Genomic DNA, 16,420 nt, shown 5'->3' with positions numbered 1-16,420 from the left:
GTTGTGAAGTGTTAAGATTTGATTATTAATAGTGACATCGCTAGGCAAATGCCTAGTATCAGAGGGATGAGCCCAAAGTCAAAACTGAAGTTTACAAGGATTGAGATGAAAGAAATCGATATAAACAGAGGGCAGTGCTACAAGGCTCTGCAGCAGTGGACTTGCTAACCCTAAACCCTTCCACCTGAATTCTAACAAGTAAATCAAAGTGCTCGCATCTGGATCAAGGCACTTTCCAGCTTTGCTTTAGTGACAGGGGAATGGGCATTACCCAGAAGCTGCAGGGTGATATTCAGACGTGGCTAACAAACCACCAGCTCAGCTTTTCTTTTCCACAGGGCAAGCACTCTAAATGCTCCTCCTCCCCTTAACTTGCTGAAACTTGCAGCTGTGATTCACAACCTGACCAACAGTGATAGATAACAAACCACTGACCTTGAGGGCGGCTTTGTGTGTCAGCCTTCTTATTGCGTTGAGTCACCACACTCCTCGTGTGTGTTATTTTAAGTAGCACATTTATCAGCCGCTACCAAACAGAATATGTGGCCATGTGCATTTTATTAGTGGGTTTCACGTATTTTTTTAAAAAAGCAGGAAAAAACACTTTATTTTGAAAAAGGCTTGAAGGCTCTGACACACTTTAAAAATCTCCTTGTTTTCAGCTACACCATAAGGAATCTATATGGATGCTAATGTTTGCATCTGTAGCTTTTCCAGATTCTTTTTTTTCTCTCAGCACACTGCAGTATAGCAATGTCAGAAATATACCATTCCCCATAACAGGACACATCTGTGGTGAATCTGCACAGAAGCAATTAATTTCCTTGTGGTATTTTTACACTGGGGGCTTAATGCAAGTCCCCATTATACAAACAAAAAGCTCTAGACAGCTCCTGCTGCCTGATAAAAAATAAAATAAAATAAATCAGATTGAGAAGGGCTGTTTGGCCTAGGACTGCTACAGGCAACGACTTGTAATGAGGCATCCCAACGCTAATTATGAAGCTTATTAAAGAGAATTGTCTAAGTTGTACTAAAGTGCATGCTATTATCACGTTAAGGAAGACATGCATACTGAATCGGGGTCCTCCAGCTTCTTCTCTTAGACAAGTGGACCCACGACTTAATGAAGCCAATTTGGGTCTCTGTTCATAGCAGCAATATTATTGTGCTTGGCAGACTGGTCAAGATGAATTTGACGAAGAGGCAGGTGAGAATCTCAGCAGCTTGGTGATAATTCACACATCAGAGCCCTCTCAACTAACTAATATCTATGGGTGAGTGGGCCAAGAAATTGTTAAAAACAAATATTTCCAATATAGGATTTTATTATTAAACTTTTCCCAAATCTTCACTAAGGTGAAAAAAGCAATATTTCAGTGTACTGTTGCAGGAAAGGAAAAAAAAAAAAAGATTAATAAAGATGTTAGGAGGCTGAACTGCTGTGAGATTTGTTTAATTATTCCCCACAGTACTGCCCCAGCAATCTGCTGACATTTAGCCCCGACCTTGCAAATCCTCAGTAAATATTAATATATCAACTCAAACAGGGGCCGTTGTTTTATTGGTTCACGGAGCTCAGAGAGATTCGCCACAGCAGTGAAAAATAATGTGCAGAACTGAGGAAGAACGGCTCCTTTGATATCACCTTCTGCTGCACACATGTGCTGGGAGCATCAACAAAATGGAAATTCTGTTACTTTGCCACAGCTGTAGAGTGACACTTCAGATGCCTTTGCTTCCCTTTGTACAGCCTGCTGGAATAATCCCAAAACCACAGTGGCAAGAGATTAGAAAACACACACACACGCACACACACGCACACACACACACGCGCGCACACACACACGCGCGCACACACACACGCGCACACACACACACACACACACACACACACACACACACACAGAGGGAGAAGGTGAGCGAGAGAGAGGGGGAAATCACATTTTATTATCTGTCACAGTGGAAATTTTAGTAAGGGGTAAGCCCCCATCTTAAAACCTAGCAATCTTTGCCCAGGACAATGAGCACGCTAATAAGAGCCAAGGAGAGCAGAGCACCATTCTCAGGAATCTGTTTACTATGGCGACTTTGCTGTTTGCCTCTCCACGTGCCACATAAACTTGTTTTTCTCCTAACAGTTGCCCCTACTGACTGTTTCTTAATATACTTTATGTGCCTACCAGTCCTCACAAATCCTGACAAAGTACCCCTGATTTATTTTTCCCCTTTTATTTGCTTGCCTCAAATGTAAATGTATATTATTAAAATATCTTCTCATAACTACACTACCATTACTAATAGGCAAGTGTTTGATGTGGGTCAATACCGCATCCAAAATTCTTGGGTTTAGGGGAAAGGGCTGCTGTGCAACATTTGGCATTCAGATGTATTGAGCTGCAGAGTTAATGCGTGATTAATTTTATTCATAAAAATGTTAATCACTTCATTGTGAGATCTTTTTAACATTCTGCGCACCGAACACCTTTTAACTTCTTTTTCGCACAAGCTCACAAATGTATTTAATATTTTCAAACATTCTGTTATTACCAGTAACAGCGGTAATTAAACATACATTTAAAACGTAATAAAAAGCTGGCAAATAACGGAAGAGCTCTGAACACAAATGGAAGGAAGCCCGTTGCCCGCTGCCTCTCCCGCCCCCTCCCCCTCGGCTGCAACTGCCCAGTTTCTTTAATGTGCACTTGTTTGCAGGGTCCCCGAGGCATTTTTTTCCTCGAGCATGCTTCAGCCCTCATTGACACAGCCGAATATCATGAAAATAATACAGCCCTCCAGCATGTTACAGACGGTGCTGAAAATACTTCTGTTCTAAGGGCCGGGAAGATCTCAGCGTTATGCGCATCACGGGAGGCTGGGGGGCTTGTTTTCGATTTTGTTTTGGGGCTGGGGTGGGCTTTTTTGAGACAAGTACTCGAGGCTCATCTGAGAGCGGTGTCAGGCAGTGGTGGGTGTGCCGGCTGCACTCACTGACTTCTTGTTTCCAGCTGGGCAAGGCTATTGTGAACGTATTCAGCCAATGCACTCATGAAACTGGATAAATGGATTAGTGGATCAGAGACACCATCGGCATCTTCAAAAGGAAAACAGCAGCCTGCAAAAAGACTGACATTTGTGTACTGGGGCAGAGGGTGTGTGAATGCTCTGCCTCCTCCAAAGGGACAAGACAGTGATAAACTTTCCACACTGACCACCTCACTTTGTGCTACAATTGACCAACAAAATAAATGGATTGCTTCATTGTTTTTGAACCGTAGGCAGCGCAGGGAAGGGGCTACTTGTGCTGCAACAAAGGACAACGTATTGTGTGGGGCCAACAGCTCAAACCTTCAGTTTTCTGTGGGTCAGCCATAAATCTGGCATAAAAATAAATACTATTTTTTAAACTCACCTCTAATTCTGCATGGAGTTTACTCTAGCATTTTCTGTTCTCTCGTGAAAAGCACCGCCAGGACTCAGTTTGTGCCTTGAATTTTCATTGTCTGATTCCACATAAACGTGTTGGGAAACAAGTTTCAGTATCAGACATGAAGGATGCTTGCAATGCAAGTAAAAACAGATAAAAGGTGTTCCACTTTGTACAAACACCATGCATGCATTCTCTTCATGCACACAAAAGAGAAGCCAAAACTAATATTAATAATGGTGAAGGGACTCGAGTAAATTAATTCCTCACAGAAGTACATTGTTTAGTTTTAAGAGCTCATATTTTCTAAGTCTTAAAATTTGAATACCTATTTCTATGGGGTTTTCAGTCTCCTGGTACTTGCAGTGATTCCTGTCCACATGGCTGGTTTTATAGGCAAGCTATGAACGAAACTGCATGGGGGCACCGCACAATTGGGAACACCAACCTAGCCAGGAGTCATTTATGTAACTTTTCGCTGGAAAACATGTCACGCGGGCCACGTTTACTACATGTTCCTATGGTTTACGTGATTTGTTAGTCCCAGGTAAAATTTACTGCAGAAACGTAAAAATTTTGCAGCTTGGCAACCTGAAATCACGCAGCGTCCCTTCGTGCAGCAGAGGCCGAGGGGCCGGCAGCGGGCTCCGGCAGCGTCAAACCCTTCCTGTCAGAGGCGGCGACTCCTGCCCGACACCAGTCCACATCCAGGTTGTGTTTCCTTCAGGCTGTCCAGGACCTGCCCTGGCTAATTTAAGCCTCGCTCGCTTTATTCGCGCTGGGAAGTTCGGGTCTGGGGTCTGTGGTTACCTGTGGGCCCCTGAGAGGGGCGTGTTGTGCTCGGGCCTGCGGGCAGGCCGTCAGTGCAAAATGCAGGATTTCAGCCTGAGGTGGTCATCGGATTAAAGGATCCTTGTCCCTGAATTCAAGCTGGGGCGGGGGGGGGAAGGGGGGAATGTACTTGGAAGCTCAAGTTTTGACAAATCCTTTCACAAACCACTTACTAGCGCTTTCTCTGCGCTGTTTGTACTGTGTGTGCCGAGGGTCTATCCAACATGCCTCTGCCAGCTCCAGCCATTCTTTACACCTCGCCTTTTAAGGACATTCGGCAATTAAAAAATAAAAATATCGAAAAATAATAACATTGGAACTAGTGACGTGACCGCGCCTGGACGCCTTTCTTTAACACCTTCCCTGCCGAGCAGTAACCCTGGAGCCAGGGCAAGGAAGGGTGGGATGGTGGTGCCCACGGCCTACCAGCGGGGATTCTCGACTTTGGAGGCCAGCCCAGGCAACCCCCAGGGGGAGCCCCCCCGCCATGGCGGCGCGGAGCCTCCCGCCTGGCCTGAGGCGCCGAAGGGGCCCCTAACGGGCAGGGGCGGGGCGCCAGCCCGGCCCAGCACGTGCGCGAGGGGCTGGCGGCGGCGCGGCCGGCCTTTCCCGCCTCTGGCGCGCGGGGCCAGGGGGAGGGCGGCGTGTGTGGGCGGTGGAGGGGGGCGGGGCGCGGGCAACCGCCGCCAACCGCCGCGGCGGAGCCGGCGGGGAGGCCACGCTGTGGCGTTGGGCTGCGGGGCTCGGGGGTGCGCGGGGCGGCGCGCCGCTGCCTCCCGCCGGGGCGCGGGGAATCCCCGCCGGGGGCAGCTAATGAAGGGCCCGTATTGTTGCCGGTCAGCCGCCGGGTTATTTAAGTAAGAGCCTGTTTAACCCGGGAACGGCGGCCCGGAGCGGCGGAGAGCCATTTTCTGCCTGCCGCCGCCTCCCCCGCCCCCTCGGCCCTGAGCTCTTTGTAATAGTCTCATCTACAAGGACGATTGAAACTTTATAGCGCATGATTCATAGAGTGGAGCCGTACTCGGAGCCGCGGTGCATATTGCATTAATCAGTGTCAGGCCACTAAAACAGAGATATGAATATGAATTCTCCATATTGCAGGGGAGATAAATGTGCTGGTGAATAATTGATCGGCGCCCGTGAAAAGGCGGCGGGCGGGGGGAGGAAAACATGATCACCCAGTGAAAGTTACCGGGCGATCTAACGAGATCCATGAAGCGGGTCGGAGCCGGCCCCCCGCCCGCCGCGGCGCTGCCCCCAGCCCGGCCCGTCGGGGCGGCCCGGAGCGCGCCCCCGCCACAGCTCCCTGCCACTGTCAGCAGCACCTTCACCTCGGCGGGCTTGCTCCAGGTTTTTTACCAAAAAAAAAAAAAAAAAAGAATCAACCGAAGCACTAAAAAGGGATGACACGAGCTGAAAACAAGAATCATAAGGACGAGCCCGTTGAAGCAAATGCACCCTACTAATTTTCTCCTTTTCATCGGGCTTTTTTTTTTCCTTCCTAGTTAAAAATAGACGCCCTTCCAGAAGAAAATAGAAAAAGAATAAAAAATGAGGCACGCATACCAATGAGCACGTTTCATAACTGTGTCTCTGTGACAAAGCTAAACCCCCGTAAAGCTTCCGTTTGCTCTTAGTGGGTTCTTGCCGTTGCTGATTTCGGAGTTGGCTGAACTCAGGATTGTATCAACTTTTCAGCGTGCTTTCGTTCCTTTTCTACATTTCTGGCCTTCTGGTTAATGCTAAGTAAATAATAATAGACACAAGAAAGGGAGCCGATTTTACCGGAGGATTGTGCAAATGTGTATGAAAAATGTTTTCTGGCCCCCTTTTAAATAACAACAAAATATATCTTGTTCTAAAAGACAGAAAGATGACTCGAGGTATCTCCCATTCAGTTCAATGCAAATTTTCCTATTGACTTTATTTATCAGGTTCGGGTCCCGCCATCGCTGAGAAAAGACAAGAGAAGTAGGAAATTAGGACTTTCTAATTTATTCTTATCAGCTCGAAGCATTCCCAATTAAGGCAAATCGTTTAGCTTAAGCCTTTCCTTCATTATTCTCCCTGCCCTGCGGTATTTGCTCATGTACATCTGCCAGCAGGATCTCAATGAAAATGGAAAATATGACAGAAAGCTACAAAATATTTTCCTGCCAAGGTGACGTAAACGATCGTGCCTAGCGTTGCTCACGTGACAGCTGAAACCTAGGGCAATATGGATACCCTGCTAGTTTCTAAAAGTGCAGTCAGGCGCGTTGAAGTCCTTTGCTAAACTTGCTGTGGCCGGGGAGCCGGAGGAGGCTGTGCCTGCGGAGCCGGAATGCCGCCGTGCTCACGCTCCGCGCGGCGGAGAGAAACGCTAACGTTGGTCTCCTGCAAGTGGCAGCGAACCGGGGACCCGTCAAACATATGATCTTGAGGGACTCAGTCGATAATGAAATGAACACACGCATCCGCTCCCACTGAAACTTCCTCGAAGAAGAAGAAACATTTCCATGGTTAACGTGGGAAACAAACGGAATCCCCCCTCTCCTTCGAGTAACAGCTAGCCTAACTCTCCAGTTCTGTGGGATAGCCGTGTTTTAGGCATACATCCACGCTAGAGCTTTTTGCATTTAAATAATACAGCATATTTCAGCTCGGCTCCGCAGTTGGCTGGGGAGGCGGGGGTGCGCGGGGGGGGGTGATATTTCCAAAATCGAAAGGGAAGCCGCTTGCTCTCCTGCTCAGAAACTTTATTATAAACGGCGGAGTTGTGCAGCTCGGGGCAGCGGCAGCGCGGAGCGCGCAGCCCGCTGCCACCGGCGCCGCACAGCGCGGGCGCGTCCCTCGCGCGGTCTCGCCGCGGGTGGGACAAGGCGGCGTCGGAGTGCCTCACCCCCTCGGCCCAGCCCTAGCAAACGCAAAGATTTGTCCGGAGAGGTGGTGCTCTGTGCTGGCTCGGCACTCACCCCTCGGGGCTTCATCCCCAGCCACAAACCTGACCCATATAGACCTCACCTGGTTTGGGAGGTAAACATGACCATCACGATTGTTGAGGTTATGGGGCGGGAGGGGGAAACAAACAAACAAACAAACGAAAACAACAGCTAAATCAAAAGAAGTCCTGCAGCAGAATCTGCTTCTTAAGGTAACGAGATTCCCGAAGGCGGAGAACTGCCAAACAGATACCTAGTGGGAATTATAACTATTCGCAGGATAACAGAAATTGGAAACACGCTATGGAGCATGTTTTCTGATACCAATAACGGCGGCCAGCCTTCCCGAAAGCCTGGCGGAGGCGAAGCCCCAGGATCGCCGTCCGGCAACCGCTGCGGGGAAGGTGCCGGCGCCATCCGCAACCCACAGAGGGCGCTGCGAGCCTGCCCAAAGCGGCCCCGCGCCGCTCGGCTCGGCTCGGCTCGGCTCGGCTCGGCTCGGCTCGGCTCGGCTCGGCCGCAGCGGCCGGCGCGGGGACCGCCGCCGCCGCTCGCCGCGCCGCGCTCCCCGCTCCGCAGCGGCAGGCGGCCACGCACACGCACGCTCCCTCGCTCTCCGCTGTTAAACCCCCTTCTTACGTTAGCACGCCGCAAAGTAATCCCCGCTCCTCTCCTCTCAAGCCAATTTGGCACCAACTTGTTTGCTTAGCCTCACAGAGCAGCATTGTGTGCTTTTTAAATGTAATCTCTCCTTTTAAAGGGAAGGTGCCAATTTATGAAAGCCGAGTGGACTGCGGAGCGCGGCCCGATCCGGCACGCCAGCGGCACCCTGGATTGCCGGGTTACTCCGTGCCAGATGTACCAACAGCAAGGAATTTAGGGATCGGGCCTGAAGGAGGCAAAGGGGTTTGGGGCTGCAGCTATTTCTTTCAAATTCATATGAAAGAGAAAGCAAATCGGTCAAGTTTACGCTAGTACTGATCTGACGCTCTGTGCCTATTTACAGCTTGAAGTCATTTTTCTTAAGGTTTCTTCCCTCTCTCTTTTTCTCACTGAAAGCCAGGTTATTATGGTTTCTTTAAAACTGTAACATGCCCTTTTGTTGGAACAGTTACCAATGCAGGACTATCTACGATTTAGGAAAAAAAAAAACGACTAAAAACCTTGAAGCAAACTAATTGATGTTATGCTAGAAGCCCGCAGGACGTCAAAATGAGACTCTTATCCGAAAGACAGCACGCCGTTCATTTCAGCCCTTCAGATATCCCGCGCAATTCTATTTCATCAGATCCATTTGGGTAAACGCGAAAATAGACGTCTACCACCTCCATTGCTTTGTCAGCAGATCTCTAAGCGATAGTTTTACCTAGACCCGTCTTTACTCGCAATGATTTTGCAGCTAAATCAAGATCGATATTCTGATCTCTGACAAAAATTTTATTAATATTTTATTTGAAAATCTCATCTTGTTTCCGACAAGTCTTGGTTTGAGGTTGCTTCAGTTTGGATAGGGCGTCACCACATTATTTCTTAATGACTTTCCCAGCTGCTTCTTTCCATTTTCTACCATCAACAACCATCTGGTATCTTATTAGCACCTCAATGCTCATTTAGTGTTCTCATTTAGGAGAAAAAAGAAGTAAACATTCAAAATATTACACATTATAACGGACTGTCTTTGGAAGGTTAATGCTTTTATAAACCGATACATTCTCTCTGCCAGTCTCTTTTCAACCAACAGATCGTAATCTTAGAACTTTCTTCTGGGAAGTGCAATAGCTGCCATTTTTCTGCTAAGATTTTACTTATTCTCATAGGAAAGATGTTTCACAGTCATATTTCCTCAGTATTTATTTTAAAAGTAAATGCTTACAAATAATCCCAGTCTATTATTTTTTTCGACTTTGATCAGAATGGAAGATGGAAGACAAAAGATCTTGATTCAATTTAGGAACTGGTTTAGAAAGTAAGGTTATACTCTAGGGAGCTGAGAGAAATCTTCTCTTTTTTTTTCTCTAAGAAACTATTGTATAACATATGGAAGTCTGTTCCCTTTATATTCGAAAAAAGGTTGTTACAGAACAGGTCTTATCTATCAGAATTTAAAAACTAACTTTAATTTTGCTAACCATAATCAGCTTCAATCAGTTATTTAAGTCTACATGTATGAAAAGGGAAATCGTAGTTTGGTTTCGGGAAAATAGCTCATTAAAAGCCTGGATTTAGTATTTTAAGGTTAGTTACCCAAAGACAAAAAAACCCTTGACTTTTAGGAAACAAATAATGTTTGAATAGATTTGTAATATGTTTAAGATCTGCAACAACAGAATACATATCTGAAGAGATCTCATAGTTTCATTTAGTTTATTAGACAAAAATATATGATTTAGACAAGTTTTGCTGACGCGCTATTTACATTCTGAAATCACTCTATATACAGAAAAAAACACAAACACATGGGAAACATTTACCAAACAAATAATCCAAGAATGGTTAGAATAACACGATCTGAAATGGTACAATGAAGAAGGGGATCCATCTACAGATTTGTGTAATCGCTTTTATGGATTTGCACCACCTTATTGCAAAAAGAGATTGATGGGAGTCGTTTATATCGTTTCCGTTTTTTTTTTCCTGTCCTTAATACCAGTCTTTGCAATTTTTTTTTTCACCAAACCATCTAATCAAGCAGAAGGGAGAGCTGTTAAAATTCGCGGTGTTCCCTCTTGCTGAGCCAAAGAGCTGCAGGGGGAAAGGGGGAAAAAAAGACGTAACAATCTTTCAGTAAAAAAAAGAATTTTTCCTATAATCGCCTGTCTATTGCTATAGCACCCTACTTTTAGTTAAATGCACAGAAATCATTTTCGCTAGTGTAATTCGCACAATATCTTTGGGGTTTGTTAAGTTTCAGAAAAGTTACAGGCTGGCTATGTACAACTGTAATTTAGCCTAACTTTGAAAAGATTATAGCAACTTTTATGTTACTCTTGTTGTTTGTATGTATTATTATGGTGATGATTAGGTGTTATAATTAGTTTTCATTATTCAAACACTGCGTTTCGCATAAGTAACATTCCTGCAGTGAAAACAAACAAACAAACTCACTTGTCACGGACAGCCTGGAAAGGCGATTTTAGCGGCTGAGGTGGGGATTCAGTTCTTGGTACATTTTCTCTTTCTAGAAGGAGAAAGAAAACAAAAAAAAAGCAGGAGAATCTTTTTAGATTAACAATAAAAAAAATCTGTACAAAGTGCAGAGGACGCACCTCCCTCTCCTCCTCTTGTTCAGACAGTGTATGTACATGTGTATGTATGTATGTATAGCACTGTTACACGGTTGTACCCTTACTCCCAATACTTAAGCAGAACGCAAGTTTTCCTTGCCACAGTTTGGATTGTCTTTGAAATGGCTTGAAGATGAGGGCCAGGAAGGAAAGAAAGCAAAGCTCAGAGAACAAGTTGCACAGCGTTATTCTTGTGTTCTTAACTTATTTGACGGGCATACAGAGTGAGAATGTAATAGTCCACATGAAATGGACTTAAAGCATGCGATCAACACGCCGGAGGAGAAACTGAACACTAGGGTAAACTCTCTAACTCCATTAAGAGCAATCGGTTACACCAGGGCTGAATTTGACACCGTCCCTCAAGGAGAAGTTTGTGTGTTCATGTGTGTGTGTGGTTATTTTTTCTTAGGGGTGGGGGGGGGGCGGGGCGATCTCTGCAGGGTGCATTACCTATGTGTTTGGGACTGGTCCTCTCTGAAGGTTTTTCGCCACTTAGGGCTCCCAGGGTTGCTGTTAAAACAGAAGGCTGTTGCTGGGCCTGGAGGTGGTGGTTGTGATGAGCAGCGTGGTGATGGTTTACTCCCAGAAAGGACCTCACATTTAGCAGGGAACTCTGAGTGAGGAAAGCCCCATTTGTCCAGTTGTGAAATTTGCCGATCTGGCATGTGTAGAGTCCATGGCTAGGGAGAAAAGCAGGATGCTGGATCTGTGGGGAAGTGTGGTTAACCTGGGGAGGAGGGGGCGGAGGGGGAGAAGACTTCAGGGCGCCATCAGGACTGGTTGCAGTCTCTGCCAAAGACCAAATCTTGGGTTTGCTGAGAGATGGCATCTGTAAATTGTTCTGTCCACTGGGACTTATGATTCGCGTGTCGGAGGCCTCCTTCACCATGGCCATCGTGTCTTTGGGTTTCAGCCCTTCAGCTCCTGACAGTGCCAAATCTTTCTCTTTTTCCAAGTGCTCCTCTTCACTGCTTTGTCTCAGGAGCTCTGGTTTCTCCTCCTCCTCCTCATTGCTCTGCTCCCCGTCGTTCTCGTCGATTTTATCTATGTCTATGCTCTCCAGGTCGATTTCCTCATCGTCTTCATTCTTCTCGGGGTCTCCCTCATTGTCACTCCCGAAAAGGTTGGCATCTTCTTGATCTTTACTCCTGGAGCCCCAGGTCACTTTGTTCTCCTTCTTGAGGCGCCGGCGGGCGTTGGCGAACCAGGTGGAGACCTGGGTGAGGGTCATCTTGGTGATGATGGCCAGCATGATCTTCTCGCCCTTCGTGGGGTAGGGGTTCTTGCGGTGCTCGTTGAGCCAGGCCTTGAGGGTGCTGGTGCTCTCCCGGGTAGCGTTTTTGGGCCGCCCGGGATCTCCGTACTGGAACTGTCCGTAGGGGTAATAGCCAGGGGCAGTGTGGGCAGCAAAGGTAGCAGGGTGGACACCCGGATTATCTTTCAGCTCGTACTGGGAGCCCTGCAACACATTCAGACAAGTGGAGAGGAAAAAGCACATCAATTATCTCGTTAGCGTCTCTAACAGACCTGAATAGGCTACTCCGGGAGCCGGAATGCGCCTGTGAACAGTGCAAAGGGTCTTCACAGTCAAATTCGGCCCTCCCCGCTCCAGGCGCTTCACGTTTAGATCGGATAGAGGTATTCCCAAACGATCCCCCCTTCTCGCAGAGAAAGGAAAAGAGATGGACTAAACTGGGGGCTGCCAAACGCTATGCGCATTTTCTCTGCAAACCAAAGCAAATCAAAAGATGGAAACGCAGTAAGTTCACATTCGCCTCGACGAGACAATTTATTGTGTGGTCGAAATAATCGGGCAGGAAAAAACAAGTATTACGCCAGGTACAAACTAATGCCTGCACACAGCACTGTAATTATCTGCAAAATATCCGGGAGGATACTACCAGTAAATCCAGAGCATTCTTATTTGGCCCCAGATCTGCCTTTAAAAATAAGTTGACGTGAAACGAGACTAGGGATATGAACGCAGTTTCGTATGGTTCGGTACGAACACACTTCTTCTGGAAAATATGTTGCATACACCCCCCAAATACTGTAAGATTATGATGTAAAATGTTAACTTCTGCTAGGAGAGCCTTTGAACTCTGTAATGAAAACTGATCCATGCACTGTAGAATACGTATATGCAGATACTTTATCTCATAAGTTTTACTTTGATCTGAGCAGAGCAAACACAAACTGTTTACAAGCGTTTAGAGACGGTGATTTATTTGCAATCAATATTCTTTTTATCATCAGTAGTAAAACACAGCAAGTCAAATTATCCCGTCAGGTGTTTTGTTAAATAACATTTTATCTTTCTAATAACCTCATTAGGCTTCATTATTGCCGCAAATTGTCCAGATATTAACTTAGTATTTTAACTCATGATTTCAAAATTGTAAGAAATCTAGAATTTATTTCAAAATATCACTGTCATGGCAAATAATTATCACTGTAGTAAATCAAGAGGACACCTTTGCCAGCAGGAAATGGAACTGTTCCTGGATATGTAACATTTAAAGCCGTTTTCGTTTTTTCTTGTTTCTGTTACAATGTTACTTTTTCTAGTCCAGAAAAATATTCACAACACTAATCTCGTGAAATTTTATGTGAGCCTAAAAAATGAACGTCTTTAAAAATGTCCGCAAAGAAACTGATCTAACTTTGTCAAACAGTTTAAAAGGAACGTATATTTTAATTTCAGAGGTAAAGCTTATACACAAAGAGAAGAATGCCATCGTTAAGGAGCCTGATGTAATTTTTATAATGTGTTACAGAGTAGGCTTTCTGCACTCCCTTTATTCCGTTGTATTTTGTTATTGTTGCTGAAATGATATTTCTCTGTAATCTCTGTTGGGAATTCTTTTGAAGAAGCCACTTGTAAATCACTCATTGCTTCTGTGTCAACTTTTACTGCATTACCAAAATCAAGGTTAAAAAAAGTAGGAAATGCGGTTTACTGAAAATGCTTTCGGGAGAAATGTTTGCAACACAAAAAAAATGACCTGATTTCAGATGTTGACCTTTGTTCAAAAACATACCTACCTACCTACCTACATATGTTTTATATATATGCACACATATACATTTAAAACCCTCACAAGTTCTGCCTTACGTGCACCCAGTTATAAATCTTCACACATTATGTTTAGGGGGAGAGGGGTAGAAAAGAGAGGCATTTAGAAATAAAGTGGAACCTATGCTTACCGCCGCTGCGAAATTTGCAGTTTTTAGCAAGGAAAACGTTTGAATGACATCAGAGATAAAAATAGCTGGTTACAAACCCAAACTGTTTCACTTTTTACTCAATGCATTCTCAAGGAAAAAAAAAATCGCGGACAATCAGGGTAACGGTAATTTGTTTTAGAGTTAGTGCGAATACGCCTTTCTGCTTCGATGCCTATAATGGGATGTAGGCGCACTCCTTCGCCTAGATGCAAATTCAATCTATGATACTCGCCATAATCAGAGTATGAAAAGTTCAGGGAACTGAAGGGACCATTTTCAAGGCTCAAAGAAAATGTCTTAAAATAAGAGGACGTGCCAGCTACCTAAGCTGCACTTTGGCCTTTCAAACGGAACCTGCTTACAGGTCCATGGAAAAGAAAATGATCAGATGGAAAGAGGAGCGCATTGAGAAGCCAGTTTAAACAACAGCACCAACAATATCACCCGTCAACAACAACAACAACACCAACAACAAAAGCCGAGTTGCTAGGGAAAGTCAACAGCAAGGACAGGAGTCCTGCACAGCTCTTCCTCTGCCAAGAAGAAAAACTCGGTGGAGTTTTGCCCGGCTGGAGCAACCGGGCCGGTTCGTACTGTGTCTAGAGAGGGAGCGCGGCGTGCGCCGTGCCCCCAGCCCTCCGCCCCTTACACACACACACACACACACACACACACCGCGCAGCCCTCTCCGCCGCGGGTCCCGCCGGCCGCCGCCAGCGCGCCCGCTCCGGGCAGCCGCGCGGCGGGAGCGCCGAGCCCCGCGGAGCGCCGCGGAGCAGAGCCGCGCCGAGCCCAGCGCGGTGCAGAGCGGCCTCCGCGAAGCCCAGGCTGCTCCCTCCCTGTCCCCAGCCCTCCCTCTCCGCGGAGCCCCTCTCCCTCCGCGCCTTCCGGCCGCTTTCCGCCCCGCGGGGCCGGGGGCAGGAGGGGAAGGGGCCCGGCGCCGCCCGTACTCACCATCTGGGAGAAGAGGCTGAGGTCGGCGGTGTAGGGCAGGAAAGCGCTGTAGTTGGGGGCGCTGTAGGGACTCGCGTACATGCCCAGCACCGAGGTGACAGCGGCCGAGCCGCTGCCCAGCTCGGCGCCCGCGGGCCGGCCCGAGGCGGCGGCGGCGGCGGCGGCAGCGGCGGCGGCGGCGGCCAGCACCCCGGGCCGGTCGCTCCCGTACACCGCCTGGCTGGCGCTGAGATACTGCGGGTAGCCCAGCTGGGGGAAGGACATCTCCAGGGCGCGGGCACGGCGGTGGCGGCGGCGGCGGCAGTGGCGGCAGCAGCAGAAGCGGCAGAAATATAAAAAAAAAAAAAGGGGGGGAGGAATTATACCAAAAAAAAAAAAAAGTGGGAGGAGGGAGCCTGAACAGCCGGGGAGGGGAGCGGAGCAAACCCGGGCTTCTTTGGATCTCTCTCTTTCTTTCTCTGTCTCTCTTTTTTTCCTTCCCCCCTGCCCCTCCTTACTGGAGGCAGGCAGGGCGAGAGAACAGAAATCGAGCCGATAATTTTCTTTTTTCGTTCTGATTTCTTTCTGTCAGAGAAATATTGCAACCTAGATATGGAGGAGGAGGAGTGTGGAAGGATTCAGTGGGGTGTCTTTCCTCAAATCTCGGCTCTTCTGTGCTCCTAAATCCCTTAGATGTGATCTGATCAACAATTGAGCTCCAACTGATGTGTCTGCCCTTAGGTCCTAGGCTGATCTTTCAGATACAATTTGAAGTTGATGTTTTGATTGGCATCCACTTGAGCTGCAAGCGCCGCCCCGCGCCCCCCCCCCTCGGTGCAGCACGTGGTGCGCAGCGCAGCCTGGGCCGCTCTCCTCGGGGTGGGGGGGGGTGTGTGCGTGCGCGTCCGCGCAGCTGCTGGGCTGGGCTGTGTGTGTATTTAATGTTTAGCAATGGGCTCCTTTCAGAAAAGCCCCCACTGCTGTATGACAACCTGTCTACACGATTTTACAGCTGTCCAACATTGGGGTTTTGCTGTTTCGCAGCCTTAGTGTGTCCCCTTTTAACAAAAACAACTGTGTTGCTGTTTTTTTCCACCTTTAACATTGAGTCCCCCTTGTCGTCGTTGGACTCAGGAACAAATGAGAGTGGCCGCGGGAGGAAAAGGGGGCTTTGCAGCCAGGCGACTGGTAACAATTTACCACTAAAAAAGCACCCAAATAAATAAATAAATGTGGTCTATCTATAGCAACCCGCAAACGCCACACTCACACACACACTCACGCTCACACACACACACACACACACACACACACACAACTTTGCTGAGAGGCAAAGGGCTCGTAGCAGTTCTTTCCAGAAACCCTTAGTTAAAAAAAAAAAAAAAAGCCCTGCAGAGATTCCCCCCCTCCCCCCGTGCCCTGCCGACCGATTGACACTCGGGGACAATTATCAGAGGCATTGCGACAGCCCGCGGAATATTAGCCATAAATAATCCCGCAAATCAACAGTGGAGACGTGTGCCAACGGGCACAGAAGCCCCCCAGCCCTCGCCCCCGAGCGGGGGGGCCTGTCCGGCTTGTGGGTTGTCAAAACTTCCAAACTGCCCATTTCAGCAGGGAAACGCGGGGTGGAGGGGAGGGCGAAAGGACCAACGCGTGTTGTTGACGTTATCGTGATTAACAATGATCAGAGGTAGGGAGGTTTCTTTCTTCTTCTTCTTCTTCTTCTTCCCCCTTTCACTTAGAGCTGGCTCGAAGGGGCAGCGGGAGACAAAGGACCCTTCTCCGAGGGA

At 47.5% G+C, this 16,420-nt stretch overlaps 1 protein-coding gene across 1 annotated transcript; it reads right to left on the bottom strand.

Annotated features, from left to right (window-relative positions):
- Window positions 1-9,526: 9,526 nt before the first annotated feature.
- Window positions 9,527-15,354, bottom strand: IRX1 (iroquois homeobox 1). Its single transcript, XM_068936287.1, has 4 exons — window positions 14,649-15,354; window positions 10,917-11,925; window positions 10,285-10,357; window positions 9,527-9,921 (listed from the first exon to the last, which is right to left on the bottom strand). The coding sequence occupies exons 1-4, from the start codon at window positions 14,910-14,912 to the stop codon at window positions 9,864-9,866; spliced, it is 1,404 nt and encodes a 467-aa protein (XP_068792388.1). The 5' UTR covers window positions 14,913-15,354; the 3' UTR covers window positions 9,527-9,863.
- Between the last annotated feature and the right edge of the window lie 1,066 nt (window positions 15,355-16,420).

This window comes from Struthio camelus, chromosome 2 (genome assembly GCF_040807025.1).
Source record: "Struthio camelus isolate bStrCam1 chromosome 2, bStrCam1.hap1, whole genome shotgun sequence".
Classification (NCBI taxonomy): Eukaryota; Metazoa; Chordata; class Aves; order Struthioniformes; family Struthionidae; genus Struthio; species Struthio camelus.
Note: the sequence above shows the minus strand (reverse complement) of the source record. Positions and strands in the feature narration are given on the sequence as shown.